At 48.6% G+C, this 25,253-nt stretch overlaps 7 protein-coding genes across 7 annotated transcripts; 3 read left to right on the top strand and 4 right to left on the bottom strand.

The window, feature by feature from the left end:
- Positions 1–808: 808 nt before the first annotated feature.
- Positions 809–5,086, top strand: PENARI_c009G02093 (aminophospholipid-translocating P4-type ATPase DRS2; the record flags this gene model as incomplete). Its single annotated transcript, XM_022631769.1, has 4 exons — positions 809–3,735; positions 3,785–4,088; positions 4,138–4,954; positions 5,025–5,086. 4 exons carry the CDS (start codon positions 809–811, stop codon positions 5,084–5,086), a joined length of 4,110 nt encoding a protein of 1,369 aa, XP_022488408.1.
- A 1,359-nt stretch (positions 5,087–6,445) lies between these two features.
- On the top strand, positions 6,446–6,985 carry PENARI_c009G04318 (GFA family protein; the record flags this gene model as incomplete). Its single annotated transcript, XM_022631831.1, has 3 exons — positions 6,446–6,511; positions 6,571–6,736; positions 6,786–6,985. The coding sequence occupies 3 exons, from the start codon at positions 6,446–6,448 to the stop codon at positions 6,983–6,985; spliced, it is 432 nt and encodes a 143-aa protein (XP_022488301.1).
- Positions 6,986–7,649: 664 nt separating this feature from the next.
- Positions 7,650–9,623, bottom strand: PENARI_c009G06046 (type-X family DNA polymerase; the record flags this gene model as incomplete). Its single annotated transcript, XM_022631883.1, has 1 exon — positions 7,650–9,623. The coding sequence occupies one exon, from the start codon at positions 9,621–9,623 to the stop codon at positions 7,650–7,652; it is 1,974 nt and encodes a 657-aa protein (XP_022488445.1).
- Positions 9,624–10,128: 505 nt separating this feature from the next.
- Positions 10,129–11,648, bottom strand: PENARI_c009G10004 (HoxN/HupN/NixA family nickel/cobalt transporter; the record flags this gene model as incomplete). Its single annotated transcript, XM_022632006.1, has 3 exons — positions 10,129–10,748; positions 10,802–10,947; positions 10,999–11,648. The coding sequence occupies 3 exons, from the start codon at positions 11,646–11,648 to the stop codon at positions 10,129–10,131; spliced, it is 1,416 nt and encodes a 471-aa protein (XP_022488214.1).
- A 1,194-nt stretch (positions 11,649–12,842) lies between these two features.
- On the bottom strand, positions 12,843–13,967 carry PENARI_c009G04660 (uncharacterized protein; the record flags this gene model as incomplete). Its single annotated transcript, XM_022631840.1, has 1 exon — positions 12,843–13,967. The coding sequence occupies one exon, from the start codon at positions 13,965–13,967 to the stop codon at positions 12,843–12,845; it is 1,125 nt and encodes a 374-aa protein (XP_022488315.1).
- Positions 13,968–19,126: 5,159 nt separating this feature from the next.
- Positions 19,127–21,045, top strand: PENARI_c009G08040 (dicarboxylic amino acid permease agtA; the record flags this gene model as incomplete). The annotated part of the gene is made up of 5 exons (XM_022631942.1): positions 19,127–19,277; positions 19,325–19,382; positions 19,447–19,453; positions 19,514–19,674; positions 19,722–21,045. 5 exons carry the CDS (start codon positions 19,127–19,129, stop codon positions 21,043–21,045), a joined length of 1,701 nt encoding a protein of 566 aa, XP_022488393.1.
- A 279-nt stretch (positions 21,046–21,324) lies between these two features.
- Positions 21,325–24,991, bottom strand: PENARI_c009G02467 (M14 family metallopeptidase; the record flags this gene model as incomplete). The annotated part of the gene is made up of 8 exons (XM_022631782.1): positions 21,325–21,606; positions 21,668–21,742; positions 21,820–22,294; positions 22,353–22,466; positions 22,548–22,578; positions 22,638–22,704; positions 23,364–24,560; positions 24,611–24,991. The coding sequence occupies 8 exons, from the start codon at positions 24,989–24,991 to the stop codon at positions 21,325–21,327; spliced, it is 2,622 nt and encodes an 873-aa protein (XP_022488335.1).
- Positions 24,992–25,253: the final 262 nt, after the last annotated feature.

The following is a 25,253-nucleotide window of genomic DNA, read 5'->3' as shown; positions in this document are numbered from 1 at the left end:
AAATTCTAACCCCCGCCCCGTTGTCTCAATAGTATAGCGCGGCTACTCAAGGAGACGTCCTAGGATGGTAACATGCCGATTTCGAGCCATGCAGGAAGCTGATCAATTTCCATAACACGACGGTAATAGTGCTTTATACGATGTGCTCGGAGAACAGTATCCTTACTTCACTTTGTATGCATCGCATTTCGACAGGGTACCGTCTCAAGTTATCATGTCCATCGTCCGGGGACATGTATATAGTATCTACGCTGTAGAGGGAACTGTAATTTTAATACCATTTATTCTCCTACATTTCTTTCTCCAGTGGGATATCAAAATATCAAAGATCATGCATGGAGGTTGTGTATTATCAGGCTGTGTATTCGTATCTACATGTGTCGTCTCAGTTGGCACTTAATATATCACGCCAAGAAGACCCCTATTCTTAGATCAGTTGCAGACTGGACACAGCCAAGTAATCTGACGACAGATCTTGATACAAAGATCAAAGAAACGCATCTTACTCCAAGCTATACAATAACTCAAACCAATATATATGCCGTATATCTCGTAGTCGCTTTGATTGTTGTGAAGCGCTTTACCGCCTTACGGGCCAAACATAGCTTAATTTGTTGCCTTCACCCGCAAAGCCACCTCATTCCCGTCTCCCCTTTCACTTCCCTCGAATCGGTTTCTGGCTACCTTATTTGACTCTGTGCCGACAGATCTGGCAAATCGCTCTCTGTCGACTACGCTTTCCGATCAATGCCTCAGGGGCATCACCACTACGCAACTTCAGTGACAGTGTCAGCTTCCCCGCGGCGTCATGGCCAGCGGTAGGCCTCCCGGGTCGCATTCAGCCGCTGGTCGCGATGAAGACCTGCTGTTGGACTCCGGACCCATATACAACAGTGGCCAAGGCCCGCCTGTGAACGACGAACACCTCCTAGAACGCTACAACATTGACGATTCCGACGAACCCTACTCTCAAGCGCGCCCTTCGGTATCCTACGATAACTTTGTCGGATCGCGCGTGCCGCAGGGCACAACGCTTCACAATGTTGGTGCTGGACCGGCGCATCCGCCTGTCAACCCGGGCTTGCATTCGAATGACCCCTACTCCAGCGGATCCCGGGACCGAACCTACTCCCAGACCTCCGGACTGGACAACTACCAACGGTATTCCCTGGATGACGACCTCGACGATGCGCATTCCGGATACTATGATCTCGACGCCGATGACGACCGTATTGCCCAATCGCATAATGTTCGAAGAGCAAATGAGCGCAATAGTATCCTCGGACTCGGGGGCGGCTTGATGGGCAAGGCAAAGTACATGTTTGGCATGGGGACATCACAGTACTCAGAGATGGACCTCCCTTTAACAGAGGCCGGCGCAAGAAGGGCGACGGTTGATAGTGCTTCCACCCAGCCCGCACCCCCGAAGCCGCGAAAGAAGTTCAGCGCGTCGGACCTCAACATCTTCAAGCGGAGCAGAGCTGACCCCTCGACTCTGGGCCCGCGCATGATCCAGCTCAATAACCCACCCGCCAATTCCGTCCACAAGTTCGTCAGCAACCACGTTTCGACTGCCAAATACAACATCTTCACCTTCATCCCCAAGTTCCTCTTCGAACAATTCTCCAAATACGCCAACCTCTTCTTCTTGTTTACTGCCGTTTTACAACAAGTTCCCAATGTGTCGCCCACAAATCAGTACACCACGATTGTTCCACTCGCTATTGTCTTGGCGGTGTCAGCCATCAAAGAATTGGTGGAGGACTATAAACGGAGGATGTCGGATAGAGGTCTAAACTATTCGAAAACCCAAGTCCTCAAGGGCTCTTCGTTCCACGAGACAAAGTGGGTAGATGTTGTGGTGGGTGATGTGGTTCGCGTTGAGTCCGAGCAGCCTTTCCCAGCCGACTTGGTGTTGCTGGCATCGTCCGAGCCGGAGGGTCTGTGCTACATCGAGACAGCAAATCTGGATGGTGAGACCAATCTCAAAATCAAGCAGGCTATTCCTGAGACTGCCCATCTGGTTAGTCCCAGTGACTTGAGTCGGTTGAGCGGACGGGTTCGCTCAGAACAACCGAACAGCAGTCTGTATACTTACGAAGCTACTCTGACCATGAACGCCGGAGGCGGCGAGAAAGAGCTGCCTCTGGCTCCTGATCAGCTGTTGCTTCGAGGTGCAACGCTACGCAACACTCCTTGGATCCATGGAATCGTTGTTTTCAGTGGTCATGAGACGAAGCTGATGCGTAACGCTACTGCAACCCCGATCAAACGGACTGCTGTGGAACGAACTGTCAACATCCAGATTCTGATGCTAGTGAGCATTCTCATTGCTCTGAGTGTTATCAGTTCTGTTGGTGATCTTGTTATTCGACAAACCAGGTCTGATAAGCTTTCCTACCTCGACTATGGGTCGGTTAAGCCAGTGAAGCAATTCGTCATGGATATCTTTACTTACTGGGTCCTGTACTCGAACTTGGTTCCAATCTCCCTCTTCGTCACCATTGAAATTGTCAAATACTTCCAGGCTTTCCTCATCAATTCCGACCTTGATATTTACTACGACAAAACCGATACACCGGCTACTTGCCGCACATCCTCTCTTGTCGAAGAACTTGGCCAAATTGAGTACATCTTCTCCGACAAAACAGGTACGCTTACTTGCAACATGATGGAGTTTAAGCAGGTCACGATTGCCGGTATTCAATATGGTGATGACGTCCCCGAAGACCGCCGGGCTACTGTGGAGGATGGTACCGAGGTTGGTATCCACGATTTCAAGCAACTCAAGGAGAACATGCAATCGCATCCCAGCCAAAACGCCATTCGCGAACTGCTCACCCTTCTCGCCACTTGTCACACGGTTATTCCCGAACGCAACAGCAAGGATCCAACTGTGATCAAGTACCAAGCAGCCTCGCCCGATGAGGGAGCGTTGGTTGATGGAGCCGCCTCACTCGGATTTCGTTTCACCAACCGAAGACCCAGATCCGTAATTTTCGAGGCCGGAGGACAGGAGCTTGAATATGAACTGCTGGCAGTGTGCGAGTTCAACTCTACCCGAAAGCGAATGTCGACTATCTTCCGCTGTCCAGATGGAAAGGTCCGTATCTACACCAAGGGTGCTGATACGGTCATTCTTGAGCGATTGCACCCTGACAACCCTACCGTGGAAGCAACCCTCCAACATTTGGAGGAGTATGCCTCGGATGGTCTGCGGACTCTTTGTCTGGCCATGCGGGAGATTCCCGAAGATGAGTTCCAGCAATGGTACCAGATTTTCGACAAGGCAGCCACGACTGTCGGTGGTAATCGCGCGGATGAATTGGACAAGGCCGCTGAGTTGATTGAAAAGGATCTCTATCTTCTTGGTGCTACGGCTATCGAGGATCGTTTGCAAGATGGTGTTCCGGATACTATCCACACGCTCCAGACTGCAGGTATCAAGATCTGGGTTTTGACTGGTGACCGACAAGAGACTGCCATCAACATTGGCATGTCTTGTAAGCTTATCTCAGAAGACATGACGCTTTTGATTATCAACGAGGAATCGGCCGAAGCTACCCGCGACAACTTACAGAAGAAACTGGACGCTGTCAAGAGTCAAATTGCTTCTGGTGACTCTGAACCGTTGGCTTTGGTTATCGATGGGCGGTCTCTGACCTTTGCCTTGGAGAAGGATATGGAGAAGCTATTCTTAGATCTCGCGGTTATTTGCAAAGCTGTTGTTTGCTGGTAAGCCCCTTTAGTTCCCTTCCAGGAGCCATCTTTCTGACCTATATAGTCGTGTGTCTCCCCTTCAAAAGGCTTTGGTCGTCAAGCTTGTCAAACGCCACTTGAAGTCTCTCCTTCTGGCTATTGGCGACGGTGCCAATGATGTGTCTATGATTCAGGCCGCTCACGTCGGCGTTGGTATCAGCGGTGTTGAAGGTCTTCAAGCAGCACGATCTGCTGATGTGGCGATTGCCCAGTTCCGATTCCTTCGGAAGCTGCTTTTGGTGCACGGCGCCTGGAGTTATTCTCGAATCAGTCGAGTCATTCTCTACTCGTATTATAAAAACATCACACTGTACATGACTCAATTCTGGGTAAGTCTGTCCTCGATAACAGGTGATGGCAGTATCTAACTCAAAACAGTATTCTTTCCAAAACGCCTTCTCCGGTGAGGTTATCTACGAGTCCTGGACACTCTCCTTCTACAACGTGCTGTTCACTGTCTTGCCTCCGTTCGCCATGGGAATCTTCGACCAGTACATCTCTGCTCGCTTGCTGGACCGCTATCCTCAATTGTACCGTTTGGGACAAGAAGGACAATTCTTCCGCAAACACAGCTTCTGGGCTTGGATTCTAAACGGATTCTTCCATTCTCTCATCCTGTACATCGTCTCCCAGCTGATCTTCTTCTGGGACCTCCCAATGGCTGACGGCAAGGTTGCCGGCCACTGGGTCTGGGGCGAGGCACTGTACACTGCCGTGCTTGCTACCGTCCTCGGAAAGGCAGCTCTGATCACAAACGTGTGGACCAAATACACCTTCATCGCCATCCCTGGATCAATGCTCCTCTGGCTTATCTTCCTCCCGGCCTACGGTTACGCCGCCCCCGCCATTGGATTCTCACGCGAATACTACGGCACAATCCCAGTCCTCTTCAAATCCCCCATATTCTACCTGATGGCTGTCGTCCTCCCCGCCATCTGTCTCATGCGTGATTATGCATGGAAGTACGCCAAGCGCATGTACTACCCACAGCAATACCACCACGTCCAGGAGATCCAGAAATACAATGTCCAGGACTACCGCCCGCGTATGGAGCAATTCCAAAAAGCCATTCGGAAGGTCCGCCAAGTACAGCGCATGCGCAAACAGCGCGGCTACGCCTTCTCCCAGGCCGACGATGGTGGTCAAATGCGTGTTGTCAACGCATATGACACAACTCGCAGTCGTGGTCGGTATGGTGAGATGGCCAGTTCCAGGCCTATGGCGTGATGATTGATTCGCCATGGTTTGTGCATTTGCATTCGCAGGTGACGGTCATCTTTTACTTGATTTCTACCGCGTCTATTTCTTCTGCATCATTGCCAAGTGATTGGTAAATCTGTATCTATGTGTACCCTTTTATGTTCTCCTCTTTTCCCTTTCTTCTCTTCCCTCTGGATTTGTTCTTATAGCCATGTTATTGGTGTGGAGGCTGTGACATATTTTACCTTTCTGTTTACTTGATGTGTCTCTAGGTGAGGTCTGAATTGGACATGACCAATGCCTATTTCCTTACCCTTGTAGATATCGAGTATATGCCGCAAAGGGATATTGTGTTACGATGGCTTTATGTGTCGACTGTCTGGCCCATAGATAGGTAGTTGATGGAAATGTCTTTAGATGTCTGCCTTTCTCGGGCTTATCCTCCGCGTTACTTCAAAGTTTCTTTACCCCATAGGCAGCAAATTATCTCACTGCTCGCTGCGCCGCAGCAGCACTGGAAAGTCCATTCGAGACATTCCAGCGAATAGCATATTCCGTGAGTATATTTGAAGCCCTTACCTTAAAGTTTGGAACTAAGCCTGGTAGTTTGCACCGCTACCAACGATTCGAATCGGCCCAGAACACAAAATCTTCGGATCTACAGAGAACGCTGAGCAAAGTCATATCAGTAGCAAGAAGTGCCACAGTGCGCGGTATAGCAGCAAGAAGGCCCAGTGCGATCAAGAGCTTCATGAATGAAATATAGACTTGTCAGCAAAGTAGATGATCTTCTCGGAATGATAATGTTGAATACTTGATGAAAGATGTCAGAGTTACCACAATTTATACCTCAGTGACTACCCTTCGTAGATTATCTAAAGCTACTCATCGGCATCATGCTGAACCGATCAGCAATGAAGGTTGACTTATTATGAGTCCCTGCTCCGCTATTTGTTCTATGAATCAAGGAACGTCTTGCACAGGTTTCATATCAAAGTGGGTGGATGTGTAGACAGGTATACTTACATGGTCCTCTATCCAATGGGTTTCCGTAAAAGAATCTGATACGACCCTTACCCTCTGAGGTAGCGCGAGTGAGAAAGCATAGGGAATGCAATACATGCACACTGCTACTTGAGATCTCTTCATACCTTTGGTATCCACCCTTCTGCATCATTACTAGACAGTAAGCTAGAGTCAAGTGCAGCACTGGGCGTTCAACAATACTAGTAAGAACTTGATACAAGTCAGAAGCAATCGTGGTACCCACGCCAAAATCATAAATGTCCATACCCAACAGTCTTATGTTGGGGCCAACAAACTCTTTCACCTCTTTCTGTAAGCGGTTCTAGCTCTGATGTTGTCTTCCGGGCAAAGGTTCGTCCGGACCGACTGCAGCTGAGACACCGTAGGATCTCAAGTTATAAACTCCTTTCCCTTTCCTTTTCCCTTTTGTAATATTGAAACAGACACCTACACATTGAAAATGGCTGTTGGCGGCTGTTTTTGCGGAAAGGTTCGGATCCAATATAGTGGCCAGCCTTTAGTATCGGTTAGTCTATGTCCGACGGATTGTTTTCATTGACTTAATAGTATACTTTCTTTCAATAGGCGCTTTGCCACTGTTTCGATTGTCGCAAACTTACCGGCGGTCTCTACACGTATAATTTCATCATCAAAAATGTCGACTTGAAAATCACAGCTGGAAGTCCTAAAGAAGTGGCAAAAACGGCGGACAGTGGGAATCATATTAAGAACTATTTCTGTTCAGATTGTGGTGTGTATTATAAAACGAGGTTGGTAGTATTGACTGACGATGCCCGTAGGAACGCCGCTCTATGGGCTGACAATGAAGTCTGACGGTACTCCTGACGAGACAACAGTCCTCCGAGCAGGAATACTGGATGATATCGGAATTCTGAACGCACTACCGCCTAAGGTGGAGATATACACTGGTGGACGTGTCAGTTGGGTCAGTCCTGCCGAAGAGGCTGGGCAATTTACTGGCATGCCACCACCCCCATAATCTGTTGCCCAAGTGTATAGGGATAAAGTTATCATAAGCTTACGTTGAGGAGATCTCCTATAATGCTCCAGAATGAACCGACACCATTTACAGAAATTCTTTCTCGGGCCCTCTTCTCTCTTGATATGCCGTAAGTGTTGAGTTTCTTAGACAAACAGGAGGGATTGCAGTTTTGGGTACAAATGGTAGTGATAGAAACTTCCCTGAACGTTTATATACTCGCACTAGTCTGATGCTTCGAGACTTTCCTCTTACGTGGTCCACCGTTTGTTGATAGGGTACATGCAGGCGAAGATTAGATGTCCTCGAGTATTCTTAAAACGCAGCACCGAGGAAGCGGAGAGCTCACACTAGACGACGACATTCAAGTCCTCCGAGACCACTCATTTGTCTCGATCATCTCAGACGTCTTAATATTCGAGATGCATCGACTAGTCCAGTAGGAAACACAGCGCTGGCTCGAGATTCATAACCAACTTGAGTGTTGGAATGCACTTTTTATCAAGAATCTGGGGGCTTGGAATCAAACCGTGGGCCCCGAAGACAAATGGACTATCTTCATCAAAACATTGTGAGTCGATGGGAAATGGAAACGAAAGACAGAGACCGAAAGGCAAATAGCGATGAGTTACATATATGGTGACACTCGGTTGCCTCGGCTTTTCTATCTCGAGCATCGTTCTTGCGGTGGTCTCCAGCCTATACCAATGCGCTCCATAACAAGCCTCTCTCGCTGTTCCCAGGTCTCTCCTCCATGCTCGAGATCCACCACCCGGCCAGTCGAATCCCGAGCTCTTATACCACTCGAATCGAATTTCCAAGAGTGTGCCTTCTTCGCATGGCGTCGCAGATCTCGCTGGAAGGTCGTATCACCAGACCAACCTAGCACCGCACAGCCGACTGTGCGCCATGGCGATATAATGATATCAACACGACGGTGAGGATTCGGGTTTCTTTTGCGTTGACCCTCCACTGAACCTACTAGATCTGGGCTGAAATGCGGATTCTGCCATACAACAAGTGCTTTGTCCAGTGTATCGAAGCCCCTCGAGTCTTCGCCGTGGAAGGGTAAAGTCTGTTGCTCCCGATGTGAGGAAGTGACATGCAAGGCGAGAGTATGCGTGATGTACTGATCCTGCTCAAGACTTGCAACAACATCCACAACGAGATTCTTTGTCACAGTATCATCGCGATGAGTCAATATAATATCCACATCGCCGCTGATTTCCTTTCCACGCCGGTATCCTCCAACGATAATGCATTCAACCATGCCATCCCCTTCTGGTCGAACACGATTGGCATGCTCTCGAACAATATCAGCAATACACTCGGACTCAGCGCGTGAAACGCCTTCCAGGAACTCGTCGTAGAACTTGACTCCAATTTGCTGCACACGAGAAAGTATGCTCCATCCATGCTCAACGATATCATCGAGATCGCGCCAGCCTCGGTGGTAATAGAACTCTCGTGCAGTCTTGGCGCCTACTCCCCAAATTTGATAGAATGAGTTCAGAACTCGCAGCACAGGGTCTGAGTCCAAGGCATCGGCCGCTGCAACATTCCCATCGCCATCGGTATGCTCGCAGCCACCATGCTGCTGCCACTGGGAGAAAAGATCTGCGATCTTCACGTCGCACCCGGGCAAGTCAAGGACCTCACTTGGTCGACGTATCACATACGGGTACGCCGCTAGAGACGCGATAGAAGTGCTATAGGCCCGAACACCAATCTCATCAAGTGTGAGTTCTCGGATACGGCGGATTTTGACCAGCTGTGAGATGAACTCCTCATTCGGTGGGTGCAAGGGAGCGGACCGCAGGCATGCAAAGAGAACCTGGTCTCGGACCCAGTCTGGTTTCGGTGGTGGGGGTTCCTTCTCGTCGTGCTCGGAGGTTGTCTGTCTATAAAGCTTTGGTCGTTGGCGCTGGTAGGAAGATCCATCCGATGGTTCCTTGGAGCGTCTCGCATTACGGTGATCAGGTGTTTGGGTAGACGGAGGTGGGAACCCGGCATCCTTTTTGGCACGTTCAATAATTTGACTTGATTTTTCTTCCAAATATTTCTTCTCCGTTCCCGTTGTAGTTGGAGTAGGTATCTTCAGTCCTCGGTATACCATAAAGGTCTCTTGTGGTATACATACCCCAGCCTGGATTGATGCATCCAGCCATTCTAGCTTCAAAACAGTGACTGTATTCTCATGAAGTTCTGCCTTTTTCACCAGGTGGGGTGTCGGGTCATGACGACTTCGAGCTCCATCTTCTTCACTCTCGGACTCGGTACTTAGATCGATAATTTCGACTGGGCGTTCGTTTCCTTCATGGGGCTCTTCTGTTCTCCTACGCTTTGTAGGTGGCTCTGGATTGGCACTCGTGGAAACTGGAGCAACCTCCTCAGTCCAGACCCCGCGAGAGCGCAATTCGAGCGCGGCACGTTTCGGGCGGCCAACTTTTCCAAGAATGATTTTGGCTTCAGATATCTCATACGTCAGCTTACCGCCATGTTCCGTCAATCGTTCTTCGGCATCATCTAACGCCTCCAGAGACAAGTGCGTTGAGAGAATGAACACCAAAGGCAGAGATGAGAATATAGATCCATGACTCGTCTTGGCGTCCGAGGACGAGTTTGGATTCTGGGTCATGGTGATGTTTTCAAATATGCTTTTATATGATCGTTAAAATCATCATATATGCGGGTAATTGTTGGGTCCAGGATGTGTTGTTATCTCCAAGCTGGTCCATTATCCAGAGCGGACATTTCACGCATCCGGGCACATTAAGCAGAGAATATCGATAGCAGACCATCAAATCTCATTTCACCACGGTTCTAACCTCCATTTGAAGACTGAAGGTGTGAAGGGGTCATGCTCTGAAGTTGATCACCCGAAATCTTGATTGACGTCACATGCTCGCTGCCTGAGGCACCACATGTTCGTATCGAATCGTTCAAGTCGCTCCAACAGCAATACGGAAAGATATAAGAATGAGAAAGATATAAGGATAAGATGGAAAGCAAACTGTATCCATATCGTTCAAATATCGGATCACCCTCCACAAACCCCAGTGTACCTGAAGATCACGCCTGCGGAGGACTGTAGAACCGTTCTATATCTAGCAAATAAAGCACCTTATGAGGGCTAAGCCACATCAAACAATGTGCGACTCAAGTCTCGGCTCACCAGTCTCTCTCACAGCAATTTGAGCTGAAGCGCTCTTCCCAACAGCAGAGTCTGTTCTTTCGCCCGGGACACAACCCGCTGTCTCAGTAACAATAGCACCCTCGCTACCAGCATGAAGCTTAGGATCCTCACCCCGAGACCTCTCCTCATCATTAACAGCATTCTTTCCATGACGCTGATCCATCCACCTGCGCCAGGGTTTATAGACAAGAACACTCAAACCACCAAATATAATAAAGCAGCCGCAAATTCCGCCACCAATAGCGTCATAGTAGTCACCAGCGACCTGGACTCCGTCCCAGAACTTGCCCGTTGCATCAGTCACATTCAATATCAGGGTGAGTAGTTGGATTACACCAATAACAATTGCGACAATGACAGTTAGCGTAGTGAGCACAATTGAGTAGTAGAGGAAGGCAACTGGGTCGCGGTGGTTATTGTGCGATTGAGGAAGCTCATCGCCATCGCTAGTTGATGATGAGGCATCTGAAGTGGTCGATGGCTTTGCTGGGAGGAAGTTCGCCGCGGGTTGGATATAGAGCGAGAACATGAGAGCTCCGTCGATTGTATCCAGGAGACACATTCCAGCTAGGGATACGATTAGCATCAATGTCACGATTGTGGAGCAGAGTTTGACAAACCAGTAAAAAGGGCAGGGAGAATAAGAATCACCCAGAAGGAGGTTCCCTTTGCCGCTTCAATGGATGAAATTCCAAGCAGTGCGATCTCGGACGAGGTATCGAAACCGAGACCGAATAGGATTCCAAGGGGGTACATCTTCCATGGTCTAGGAAGTGATCAGTATTTAAGATGAGATGTAAAATGCTTAGCAACATACCTATCAATCAATTTGAACATCTTCTTCAAAATCGAGAACAGAATCCCACCACCCTCAATCTTCCAAGCCTCATCCTCTTGACCTTCCGGTAGACGGAAAACCTTCTGCATTTGCTTGATCAGCTTGAACAAGATGTACGCATTCATGATACCAAGCAGAATCAAGAACGCAGCGCTGACAGAACTGCCAATGATGCCACCGATAGTACTGAAGCTGTCAAACCGCGAGGAGACAGCAGCAGCCGTCGCAGCGACAACGATAGACGTAATGATCACAATCGTCGAATGTCCAAGTGAAAAAAATGTGCCCACGGTAACGGGCTTTTGTCCCGTTGCCAACAGTCGTCTAGTCATAAGATCGATGGCGGAGATATGGTCTGCGTCGAATGCATGTCTCAATCCGAGAGAATAGGCCAATGCAGCGGTGGAAACAAGCGAAGGGTGGTAGCTCAACACAATCGCCGCCGCAACCCAGACAATAATGTTCAAAAGTGCGATGAACGCGATGATTCCAATTGCTCGAAGGGGGATCTTTCTAATGCCGGGCATTTTGCTATGCGAGCGCTCCGCATGGCGAATGAGTGGCTGCAGACTCCATTTGCGGTCGCTGTCTAGACTCCGCGAGTCTGCGGGCTCTTCGAAAGAAGGCATAGTTGATTTGATGTTTCTAGTAGAGACCGAGAATATTGATTGGTGTTTGCTGGACTGAACTCTCTCGGTCGATATATAAAACCCCACAGAGCCTACCACAAGAGACCTGCAGAAGAGGGGCAGATATATCCTTGCCTTTGGCTTGCAGGATGGACAAAACTTTCTCTATCGGCCGTCTTTTCCCCGCCAAGGCCGATTGGTTGTTGCCAAGTGAGCCGGTCTACTTGCTAGAGGCTTCAACAAAATCTGGTATGTGAGTGGACAGGCCCGAACAAGACTCCGCGGACAAGCACCTCGGAAAATAGGGAAGCTCCGAAGACGTCGATCCAACCTGACTAAACAAAAAAACAGGAATTCACTACAAGTACACAGAATCATCGAATCCAACGTTGTCGAAAACCCCCGGAGCACGTGATATGGCGGGGCAGCGGAGGAGCGGAGAGCCCCGACTGATAGTTGACTGCTCATTAATCATAGGCAGGATTCCAGTGTGCTAATATCTTGTCTCCGATGCCGATAGTTGACACCCACTCTATTGCCTAGGCCGTGCTTGTGATTGGGCTATAGTTTGCCGGCCGCGTTTGAGCGGGTCTGTAGATGGCCGCTCGGCAAACAACCTTGGAAGTTCCGTTCGTCTCGGTTGATATTAGAATTTTGTATAGGGCTGTGGGTATCTGATCCTTTTGAGTTTATCCGGACTGAATCTCAACTGGATGTGTGCATTTACATGGGCTTAAAAGTCTGATTGATTGAAGTGATTAAAATGTATTGATTTTGAACTATAGACAGCGAAGAGAAATCTGGCACTTCCGAAATTCTCTGACAACGGGTCCGTCATTATAATTTTGAAGATTTTCGTTATCATATCGTCGTGACGTTGGATATCCTTCATGATACCTGAGAGAGGTCTTTCGGCCAGTTCACCAAGGTCCTTTCGATGCCGGGTGTGATCACCGGTCCATCTGCTCTCTATCAAGTGGCCTATAAGGGTGCAGCGTGAATGAAACCAGACGGAAAGGGAGCATAAAGGTGATCTAGCAACACAGGCTAGATCCAACCTTCCTCGGGTTCCCAGGCTAGCTCACCAAGCCTCAGCCAAGCTTGTCAGTGGTCGGTGAGCGATCAGATGTGGTTGTGTCAAAGACTTGACAGCAGAAGAGAAATTTTTGTACATTGGCCAAAGCAGGATCACGTTCAGGCGACAGCGAACACGGTCGGAGACGGAGTCCACTTCGTCACTTTGGGCTGCTGCCGCACATCCTTGCTAAGAATGTTCCACTCGTTCCTCGTAATGGGAGTAACATCGGAAGCCGACAATGGGGTTTTGGGCCCACGTCTCGTTTGATATCTCATCTTCGAAGGCGGAGGCTGTCTCCGACCACGAACAGTGTGAATGACAGGTGACTTCTTGACGTACTCGCGAGGACTCTTCACATGCTCAAGAGCACGGTCGGTCTTTACGGCCTTGATCTTAGAAGGCTGCTCGACCCTCACCTTAGGAGGCTGCTCGACCTTCATCTTGGGAGGCTGCTGAACGTTGACGAATTGGACTTGTTCAACTTTGGTACGCACGGGAAGGCGCTCAGGAAGACGCTCAGGCTCAGGCACTGGTGGAATGATTATGGCATCTTTCTTGTACACGCTCTTGTAAGCAGTTGCAACAGCTGTGAGCTGCTCATCGGGGATATCGAGTTGCTCATAGACACGATGGAAGAAAGCCTTGCTGAATGGTCGACCTTGATAGTCACCGACGATGCGGTGAAGTAGCTGGATGCAGGAAGTCATGGATTGGTCGTCCGAACGGGAGAATGGCCGGTTTGAGAGGATGCACATGCGCCGCTTGAAAGTGTAAATCCGGTCCATGTTGAGGAGGGTCAGGCCCTCCTGGCTGAAGACAACCTCGTTTTGGAGGATGGATTGCTTAACCAGACACTCGTTTGCCTGACGCTCGTACTGGCTGCGGCCGAGGGCGTCGATCCAGCTAGTACCCAGGGAGAATTTTCTTGACGCCTTGGCCAAGGATCGTTCGAGAAGTCGCGATGATTGGGGCTCGAGTGGTGTGACGGGGATCACCATTAGGTCGGAGGGTTGGCCGGTCGGGTAGGGCTTGCCGCGGCCCACGAGAAGTGTAACATGCATCATTCGTTGTTGGAGTTTGCAGGACACATATTCCATGGCGGGGAGAATAGAGGGAATGATTGTCTCAGAGTCGAAGCTGAATTCAGGGGAAAGGGGCGGAGAGATCATATCGTTGGTCAGGGTTCTAGGGGAATTTGGGACATAGATGCCCGTTGGGCGAGGCAGACGAATGACACCCATGATGAATGTTGAGTATGATCTCGAGATAGGTAGTCCAGAGGAGGGACCCCTTGTGGAAAACTCGAATTGTGAAGACCGATTGCAGGCCCTCAGGCCGTGATATAGGGCCAACTCAGGAGTCATCAACAACGCGACTCCCCCGCATCGCTTCCCTCTTAACATAGGAAAGACAAATTAGCACATTTTGAGTGTTGCTAATGTTAGCAAAATCCACAGGCAATTCGCCAATCATCTCACAGCGATCAGCGCGATATTAATACCTGTAACCGCTGCGGCGCTCGCCAGCCAATGAGATCTCGTGATGGATCGCTGCCCTAATGCGCCAATGCATGCCACAGCACATCCAACTCCAACATCACAGCACGGGTATTGGTCCATTAGGACGGCCCCCACTCGCTTCAAGGACATGATTCCATTATCCAGGGTACTGGTACCTTGACTCTTATTGATAGGCTGAGAATGTCTCCCAGTTGTGTAGCGCCGGACGTATCTATCCAGGACCTTGCATAGAAGGCACTAGCCCTAGCTATCAGCGGATCCTATGAAGTATTCACTGGCTCAAGCTGCTTATCCGCTGCACATACTGCACACATCTTGCTATTGGCATGAAAAATGACCAGTACCCCTACTGACCCTCCACTCACCACGACTTCCTACCGTTGGTGGCACCCACTCATGAATATCTAGTCAGCCTAACTGCACCAACACAGGCCCACCGCTATAATTTCACCCATAGCCACCCCTTTACCCAGTACCACCAGGGGTGTGCATGTGCATGTACAGTACTCATGAGGCTGAATACGAGGCACACTATATTGCAAGGTAAGGCGTCCGAGCAGACCCTTTAAACCTTCATGCCCACATGGCCAGTATAATACGGGTAGCGTAAATAATGCTCTTCTATCCGCGTTTATCCCTTTCCACTCTACCGGTGCCACGTCGCTGGTGTTGCATCCAAGCGCTGTGGTTCACGAGCTGCATTCGGGGCTTTTTCCTCGTGCGCAAATCAGGTATTCGCCTGCTTGCCTACCCTATTACCTCAGAAGCTTTCCTTGATCGTAACCCCTGCTAAATCCCGCATGAGTCTCTTGTTCTCTTTGGTGTGGTCCCCGTTGTGACCCCCGTTGGTGTCTTATTGGACTGCGAATTCACTGTTGGTTGGGGGCCATTGTCTTCCACGTCATCTATCAACACCCATGTTCGCCTTACCATCATCTTAATTGGAGTTAATTTGCTCTATTAGGCTACGAAGGCTCCAGGGAATTCCATAGTCTGATACTGGCAATTTTGAGATTAGTGGACCGGATAATTTGCACTCGCACTTTTACTTCCACTTCAGCTCTATGGCAGTTGCTCCTGTATCTAACATTATCATAGCATTTACCTAGGCTCTAGGGTCGTGAAGAATGATTCTTCCAATTTTCAAAGCTCAACGGATCAACCTCGACTTCCATGCGAATCATGACCAAGGCCACATGTCATGAGGAAGCACCAGCACAGTGCAGCATCCACCACTTTCAATACCGACTCTGATGATAACCAGAGCAGTACACCGGGCAGCTACAGATACTTGCGCACCAGTTTGCTAAGATGCTCGATGAGGGATAGCTGTGGCTCGTCCGACGGCTGGGTTGCAATTTTAGCCGGTCGAGTGCATCTGTATGATATTACCAGTACAAAGCGAGAGCTAGCAGCTGGTTCGTGATCAGTCCTCAGAGCTGCTCACGTACCTGATTCCCTACGTGGCCCTGTAGTCTCTTAACGAAGACCATGCCCACTCCCGCCACAACACTGATGATGACTACCTCAGATCGAATCTCAGACAGCTTATAGAAATAGCGGTGAAACCGAAGTTTGGATCGATAGACCTGTCTTATTGAGAGGCACGGTGAATACATCCCGCGGGTATGGTATAATATGGGTAAAAGATGTGTATATAATGCCACAGATTATTGGACAGTCTCTATAAGCCTCGAAGCTAGTCTACCCTTTCATATATTGTTGTTGCCCTACCTCGGCCTTTTTTCACCTCGCTTTTGCCCATTTTCGAGTGCCTTAGGTTAATAATTTCGGTTATATAAGGGTAGGGGTATAAAAAGACCTATTGGTTAGGGGTCATAAGTCTATTTAATCAGCTGCTCCTTTATAAAGAATCATCATCCTTCTACTTCTCTTTTCTCTCTACAGCCAGCCAACTCGTGGCTGGTATTGTTGTTCGCCATGTGCACGCTGCTGAGCCTTGTACCTACACATATATCTTTGATTAGCACAATAACGGACAATGCAGACTTGACATACGCGCATGCTCACTCATCCTCAATACGCTCATACACAAGAATTCTTAGACAAGCAGGAAGCTTTAAACGATAAGCGATCCCGGTGAAGATTTTGGGAAAACCTCGGTAAGTACATTAAGAAAGTAACGTTATAGATAATTTGATTAAGTACCTATGCTAACCAAGTTTATTCACTATAGCGCCTAGGGACAATTTCCCATCCTTAAAGAGCTAACAAGGTCCGAACAAACAAAAAAAGGACAGACCTCTTTCCTAAAAACTGGAAAGGGAGAATACCAGAACAGTCTTCCGGCTCATAAAAGCAGAGTGAAGAAACACAATAACAGTCTTCTAGCACACAAAGCCAAGAGGTTATATCAAAGAGCCGCCTCCTCGTCATATCATCGGTAAATGTACCGGGAAAGAGGCGGGTACCTTGAATTCCGACAAGGACGGTATGAAACGGGGTGAGAATCAAAAAAGGGTGGAAGCTAAAAGTCCAGCCAAAGGTAGACGGTCTTAACGGACTAGCAGTGGCCGTCAAGGGTCTTGGAAGGGCCTTGATAAGATATAAGGTCTTTGGATGGCAATTCTATGCTAATATTTATGCTATTTCTCGTCCTGTTTTCTACTTTCTACTTTTTTTTTTTTTTTTGAATTTTTGAATTTTGTCGGACTCATATTTGTATCCAACCACCTACACGAACCGCTTAAGACTAGGCCGGGATCAAAGGTGACACTCATATTCTGCCTATATAGGCCGTCACCTTCGTATATTATAGTTTTTGTTTGTTTTCTTAAGTTTGATTCTATTCTTCATTCGAGCTGTATACCCAGTCCCCACAGGGCATGTTGGTGTTTCTGTTTCTGTTTCTATTCTTTGTCATTATCTAAATCCATTTTTGGGTTTCTCTGCCACTGTTTACGTTTAAATTCTCTGATATAGCTGATTTTCATGGGATCGTTTTGGCTTATCGAGTGGATTAGCATCATCTATAGAAATTTCTTCAACCTATCATCGTACCTGGAAATATCCCCCGTCATGTGCTGACAGATTTGGGGCTCACAGTAGTGTTGAGGTCAGTTATACCTACCTCCACACTCTTTCGACTTGATCGCCAAGGAAGTTGAGGCATTTTTCTTCCCCAAAACTTTGTCTTGAAATGCAGGGCAGTTTTATTGGGCATTGAAGCCGGCATTCGCATCGAGAATCTCGTTGTTAGACAATCGTCTCCAAACAGGAACTTGCCGGCTGTCGTGTGGATCAGAGTCGACCATGTCACGTCACTCGCAAATAATTGAGAAGGAACTTAGGAAGTCATCACATTGACCGCTATATAATATTTTCAAGCAGTCCTTACTACGCTCCTGCGTACCAAGCGGACTACCTGTGACATCGAACCCTCTAGGTGTATGTACAACATTAGGTAAGTTAACGTTACTCCGAAAGCGAACCTAGTAACCCACGAGCTGCTAGAAGCAGACAATCCTTGAAAGGTTGAATCAATTGACTACCTGACTGAGACAAGACCTATTTACCCCAGGATTGTTCTTCCCCAGCTCTTCTATTTCTGTTAGTAATACCCCGCGTCCATCTCAATACCTTGCAGTAGCTTTGGGGTCACTTCGGCGTTTCGAGTCGCCACTCCTAGAATCCTTCCAGAAAATTCTCAACACCGCCTGTCAACGGAATTTTTTATTGAAGTGAACCAAACACGCGCAGACCACAGGCCAAGAGAGATAAGTAAATATACGCGGGCACTTTCACCTATTTCCTCAATGGTGATTGGCTGGAACAACCGTAGGTCAGTCATGGCGCAGGTGCCCAGACTCCAGTTAGGCCTAGCGTGCGCCTGCCAAGCCTGATCCCGCCTTGGCGATGGCCTCGGTCTACTTGAAGTTGCCTCGAACGGCCCCCTTTTGGGTGGGAAAAAGTATGGACTGGGCTGCAGGTCATCAGCTGGTTGACCGGGTGGCTGAGTCAAGGATGGTGGCGGCGTTTTTTTTTTCTCTCATGGCTTGGTGGGACCACGGTTGGAAAGCCAGTAGATTGATATTTGTCTGGTGTTTCTAACCTAGTGTTGACATTCGAAAAATGTTGACTGGTTACATTTGACCACACATAGAAAACGGCAAGTGAGACGCACCTACCAGTAGATAAGTTATGGATCCTTCCGATTCAAAGCGCTTTTTCACCCCGCAGACTCTAAGCCCCGGGGCTTGGCGCCAATGTCTCCGCTTGTATGCAGTGTTTTTCTTATCAACAAGCTTTGACAGAGGGAAATTAGACATGTCTATCATTCCCTCCTTACTGTATACAGTAGTGAGCTCTCTATACAGTAACGAGCTGTCCATCCTGTGCGTCTAGTCCGGCATTAAAGATTTAGAGCCTCAAAAGAGGCTGAGTTTCAATTCAAGTGGCAGAGGCACAGCCCTAGTCTGCCCTGCCGCCCGGACACGAACTCCCAGGGTGCCTCGGCGATTGAAACCTTACAGATAAAATGAGCTAGAGACCGCCAAGCTACACTGTTTGCGACCCTGCACGGCATCGCCGACTCCGCACGGTGTTTACGGAACGGTAAAATTGTACCCCATAAGATGAGAAATAGAAAGGCTTGGCTACTTTTTCTTATCTTATTTAATTGTTTTGCCCAGGTGTAGAAAGGGCTCTGGTCCTGTTTCTTATCTGTGTGCCCAGGTGCGTTTCTTGGCTTTCGTGTACATAAGGACTGAGCGCCCCGGTCAGGTTGCATTCGTATCGTTTGCTTGATCTTAGTCTTTGCCACTGTGATCTCACTTTCTTTCAAGTGAGATCTTTCACCTCTCCCAGCGACTCCTATCCTATCCCGCATTACGTCCCAGCCCATCGGCGTCGCACACAATATGGAGCCCCTCAAGTCTGAGGGTTTCACAGAAACTGGCATCACAAAACAGATCAGTGGCGAGGATGTCGAGGTTCAGCGTGGGGGGTTGGGTGACCCCAACCACGTTGATCTGAAGCGTGCGCTCAAGGCGAGACACATTACTATGATTGGTATGTGCGATTTTGACCCAGGGAAGAGTAAATACTGACAGCAACAGCTATCGGAGGTGCCATTGGTACTGGATTGATTATCGGAACTGGAGAAGCTCTCGCAAAGTAAGTGTTCGCGTGTTCTATCAAAAGATTTTCTTGGATGTGAAACTAACAAGACGCTTTCTAGGGCTGGCGTAAGTCTGAACCGCAGCAACTAACTCGTGAATGACCCCGCTGACGTGAATATTTTATAGCCTGGTTCAATTCTGATCGCTTACGCCTGGGTTGGTTTCATTGTCTATCTGGTCATGTGTGCTCTGGGAGAAATGGCTGCATGGCTTCCCTTGCCCTCTGGTTTTACTGGTTACGCCATTCGATTCGTGGATCCTGCGCTCGGCTTTACCTTGGGTTGGACGTATGTGTTCCCTTCAACGCTGATGAAAACCTACTAACAATATACAGATACTGGTTCAAATACATCATCCTCTCACCTAATCAAATGACAGCTGGGGCATTGGTAATATCATACTGGATACCGTCAGAAAAAGTCAACCCCGGAGTATGGATTACCATTTTCCTCATTCTGGTCGTGGCCATCAATTACTTCGGTGTGAAATTCTTCGGAGAATTCGAGTTCTGGCTTTCCTCGTTCAAGGTTATCGTCATTCTCGGAATTATTCTCATGTCGTTCATCCTCATGCTGGGTGGTGGACCGACTCACGACCGAACTGGTTTCCGCTACTGGAAGAACCCGGGTGCCTTCAACCACTACATCATGGAAGGACCTACAGGTCAATTCCTGGCCTTCTGGTCGACTATGGTCTCAGCAACATTTGCCTACCTCGGCACAGAGTTGGTCGGAGTGACTGTTGGCGAGGCACAGAACCCTCGCAAGACTATCCCTCGCGCTATCAAGTTGACCTTCTACCGAATTCTGGTCTTCTACGTCGTGAGTGTGCTTCTTGTCGGCACTCTCGTTCCCTACAACTCGGAACTTCTTGCGTTTGCAACCTCCGGCAAGGTCAGCGGTCAAGCAGCAGCCTCGCCCTTCGTCGTCGCCATCAAGCTGGCCAAGGTCCCAGTTCTGGACCACATCCTGAACGCCTGTATCCTGATGTTCGTCTTCTCAGCAGCCAACTCCGATCTCTACATTGCCACCCGTACCATCTACGGTCTTGCCCGTGAGGACAAAGCCCCCAAGATCTTCGCCCGCACCGACCGCCGCGGCGTGCCCGTCCCCGCCCTGGCAATCTCCGCCTTTATCGCCCTTCTCGCCTACATGAACGTGTCTAGTGACTCCAAGACAGTTTTCAAGTACTTTGTCAACCTGGTCACCATCTTCGGTCTCCTAACCTGGATCTCAATCCTGGTCACCCATATCTACTTCGTGCGTGCCCGTAAGGCACAAGGCATCCCCGAGGAAAGCCTCGCATACAAGGCGCCCTTCGGTGCCGCAGGCTCATACTTCGCGCTGGCCTTCTGCATTCTCATCGCCTTCACGAAGAACTACGATGTCTTCGTGCACAACCCTAAGAAATACGGTAACTTCGACTACAAGAACTTCATCACTGCTTATCTTGGCATTCCGCTCTACTTGATCCTCATCTTCGGATACAAGATTGTGACCAAGTGCAAGGGCGTCTCTCCCGAGACCGCCGATCTCTTCACCGGAAAGGATGAGATTGATCGCGAGGAGGCAGCTTATCTTGCTGCGAAGGAGGCTCAGGCTGAGAAGCATGCTGATGCCGGATGGTTCTACCAGAAGTTTGTTTCATGGCTTTTCTAATGCCGTGTGGAGCTGCTGTTTTCGTTACGAATCTGGCCTTTTCTGTGCCATTACATAAGTTACATCTCCGGGGCTTTTGTAATGCTTATATAGAATATGAAGATCTTAAGTTGATGATAATGAATCTTTATGCCAATTTCTCATTTCTGTAGGTCTACGGTGATGCGTATGTATGATGAATGTTCAGATTACCTCGGGCGAGTATCTACAATTGAGCATTTCGTACGTTCAGTCCCAGCAGTCAATGAGGACCTGCAGATAAAGAATGTCCAACATAGATCACATCTCATCATGAATCGGACGACCGGATTTCACAACCTCTGTATCCCGCGTAAACATCTTTGCTCGACGTGTGAGACCAACAACGCCAACAAAGGCAGGGTTAATATCCGCCCGAAGCGATGGCTTCCATTCTTTAGGCAGCTTTTCATTGACAACTCTCTCGATATCCTCCATGGCATCATGAGATACATCTCCAGTTAGAATGAAGCCACGGAGATTTTGATAATCCCTAATCTCCAACAGGGAGATAAAATACCCAGTAAGGAGACCAATTCTTTCCTGTTATTTCCAATTGTCAGCATCAGCAATATAAGCTCACATTATGGAAGAAGAGGCAAACCATTGCATCGCGTGTATCAAAACCAGACGGCCCAAACCACGGGAAGTAGTCATAAATTTGATTCATAATTTTGTCCTGTTGTTTTCATATAATTAGCATGTGCAAATCCGTGAGTGGAAGCTAAGTTCATGCAGAGAAGAGAAAAGACAGACCTTGAAAGTGACTCTAGTCGAATCAGCCCCAAACCAAGGGAATCTTCCACCCTTTAAAGTATGCTCTGGGTGATCCATAGTCACTACTCCATCGGTAATTCTCATGTCCAATGAGTAATAAGTATAGTCGATATAAAGCATAGGACCATGGTCTGACGCTGGCTCCTCTTTATCATAGACCAGTTGGATCGTCTCGAAGAATCCCATAATCTGGCTTTCATCTTTCAATTGTGGAGCTGCGTCGCTGTTCAACAGCATCGCAGTCAAATGTTTGCTTGCCAAAGAGTCAAATCCTGAAGGGATACCCGTTGCTTCAATCTCGAGTGGGAAGTTAACAGCGTCGGTCGCCAATTGCAAGACTTCCGTGAGGATATTGGAGATCATTCTTTGGGATTTTCCCACATAGTCTTCATCGCGGTAATGCAACGTAATCAGTTCGCTTTCTTCTGTTTCGTCGTCCCTTTTGTGTCGTTTACTGTAGCAGAGGTAAGTAACGGGAACTGATTGTTGTATGTCACGGTGTGGACTCTCACACTCTGTCCTGAGAATCACTGGCCAATTGTCGCATATATCTCTGATACTCTTCGGATCCTTCGATCTTCACAATTGGAACTGAATCATTGGCTGAGTCCACATAGGCAGCAGTGCTAGTTGTGCATGCCAAGGTTAGCAATGTTCTCGGTGTTCTGCTTTCTTTGTGCAAAAGCGAGAGGGTTGGTTCGACATACATGTAATTAAATCCAAAGCTGACAGCGAGTGCTAGTAATAGAAGTGCATACATCAGCGTAGTCCATTTCTTCCGTGATAGTGCCACATACGATAATGGCTAGCAGCTATAGCACCAACGATCCACAGAAGGAGACATTGAATTGCCAACATTTTCTTCTGTGTTAACATTGAATATTACAATGCGAGGGCACATCGGATTGGGTGAAATATCTGCTGGCGTCAAACAAAATCTGAAGTGCCTTAAAAATCGGCGAGGCTGAGACAGTGGGGATGGTGGGGGCGAGAAATATGAACTATTCACTTGGCAAATATTGAGAAGTCGGTAATGATGTTCCTTTTTGTTTTAAAAGCCGTGATGAAATGGTGGTTGACTTTTCCCTAGAAGTCATTCAAATATGGACAGTTCAACTTTCGACGTCAGTCCCGGCATTGGTATATTACATGACAGAGGTAATAGATGTGTATACAGTGCTACTGATGAAGTATTGGACAGTCTCTCTACAAAGCCTCGAATTAAGTATACCGTTTCATCATTATTTTCGCCCTGCTTTGGCTTCTCTTTTTCTCCTTTATTTTGCCCGTTTTCGAGTGCCTTAGGTAGTAATTTTATGGCCTATAAGTGTAATTTGCACTCATATCGTATCGCATTAACATCAGAGAAAATATTAGATATACCATACAATCTTGCATTACCGGCCAATATACAAGGTGTCTCAAAAGAAGGAGTGATAATCTCGAAGAAGAAAAATGAATTGCTCGGAATTCCACATGTAGTCATTAAAAAGGAACGCTTCCAGGGACAACCCAATTCATACCTTATCCGCCAGGGGCACTTGACCGCCCATCATCATGTCTTCAAAGGTAATATCCGAGGCTTCTTCACCCCACATGAACTTTCTGAATGTCAATAAGGAGTTGAAGATCTCCTTTCCGGTGGGAATGATATGCTCCGAGGGCAAAAGGAACCCATAGCTACCCCGGTCCCGAAGTTTGATCTGATAAGAGTACGTGGCATGCAATTTATGGTAGAACCAGTCTAGAGCGCTACCACCGGAAGTAACTCCAGTAGCTGCACCATTGGTCAAGATCCCCTCGCATGCCGAGGTAACGTCGTAGGACTCATGCGAGGTCTGGCGGATGGTTTTGGCGAGACCCAAGGCGAGTTCCTCGAGAGTCTCGAGGGTGGGGGGTACGGCTGAGCAGCTGTATGAGTATGGGTAGAGGATCTGCTGAGAGTAAGAGTGCAGGTCAATGAAGCCGACGATGTCAACCCGGCCATGAGCTGTCTCATTCTGCGCCCACTGCGCCAGGCGCTGCGATTCCCGTGCTTCAAATGGCTCTGTGCCGGCATAGTTCTCGGAGCAGGGGTTCGAGTGAGTTGACTCGCCATCCCACTCAAAGTCCCAGGCGCGGTCCAGGTCAATGCCGGGACACAGTGGGAGTCCCGTCGGCTGGCGGTTCTTACGCCACAGACGATCTGACTCCCATGAGTAGACGTATCCGTCTGGATTGAGTGTAGGAATTAGGACCCAGTCGTACTCGTGCAACAAGCGTGTTACGGCAGGGGAGTACCCGTAATATGTGATGAGACTGTAGGCCACGTATGTTACTGTGGATGTGCTGATCCATTCTCTGGCGTGGGTGCCACCCATGATGACGATCGTCTTGCGGGGCCCGGGTTTGTTGTCTGTTTCGGACCCCCTCAGTCGCAGGGCTGGGATGTCGCGGCCCTCGTAGGAAAGACCTATGCTAGTCATACGCACATGCGAGGAGAACATCGATGCCATCAAGCGCATCCATTGCGTAATAACCGACAGTGGCTGGTATTCTTGGAAGAAGAGGTCGCCAATTGTCGTTGTCTTGCGCCCTGGTGATATAGTTCCTGACCCGAGGTCCAAATTATTACGGAGACTATCAGGATATGTTGCGTATATCTTGTCGGCGAGATTATCCATGAGGGGGGTGTAGGAGGTGCGGAGAGTGACCGGGAGAAGGTCGAGCAATGAGGGTATCTAAAGAGCGATTAATTTGAGAGCCATTAAGCAATCGAAGTAAAGCTTACCATGTCCTCTGCCAGTCTGATATCCACGAATTCCGAGGTGATGGCCCAAATATCCAAGAATAGCACTTGCGATGCGGATGACAATGCGGCTGCCTCGTCCGGCTGACGCAGGTGAAATCGAAGCACCACATCACTGCCATATCGTGCGTAGATGTTAGATGGCGGCGATGCATTCCTCGATGAACAATGCTTGGGATCAATACCCCAGATCGAACCGATTACCCAATCGCGCAGCCGAGTCCATGGGCGGCGTGGGTCAGAATGAGTAATGAGGTGGACAGGCTGGAGGGGCGGCGGTGGGGTGATGCTGGAGCCTGCGGGCACGGCAGATATGAGAGGGTAAAAGCTCGCAGCGACCACGAGTGATGGTAGAAGACGCATGCCGAGGGTGTGTCGAAGGGATAAAATAGGCAGGAGTTCGGGGTGCGGAGAAGGGAAGGGGAGATACGACTGTACGGTTAAAGAGCCATTTCGAGGCTTGAATGTTCAATATCCAATGTTTGATGTTCGAAAACGACAATTCGTCGACTCGCGAAGTTGAGGTTCTGGAAGTGACGCGACGTTGGAGTTGCTAAGTAAAGATCCGGGGAGATGACATGCTTTTCTACGTCAGTGACCCGATCCGAGTATATAACTTACTGTT

This window comes from Penicillium arizonense, assembly GCF_001773325.1.
Source record: "Penicillium arizonense strain CBS 141311 chromosome Unknown PENARI_contig009, whole genome shotgun sequence".
In the NCBI taxonomy this organism is placed as follows: Eukaryota; Fungi; Ascomycota; class Eurotiomycetes; order Eurotiales; family Aspergillaceae; genus Penicillium; species Penicillium arizonense.
Note: the sequence above shows the minus strand (reverse complement) of the source record. Positions and strands in the feature narration are given on the sequence as shown.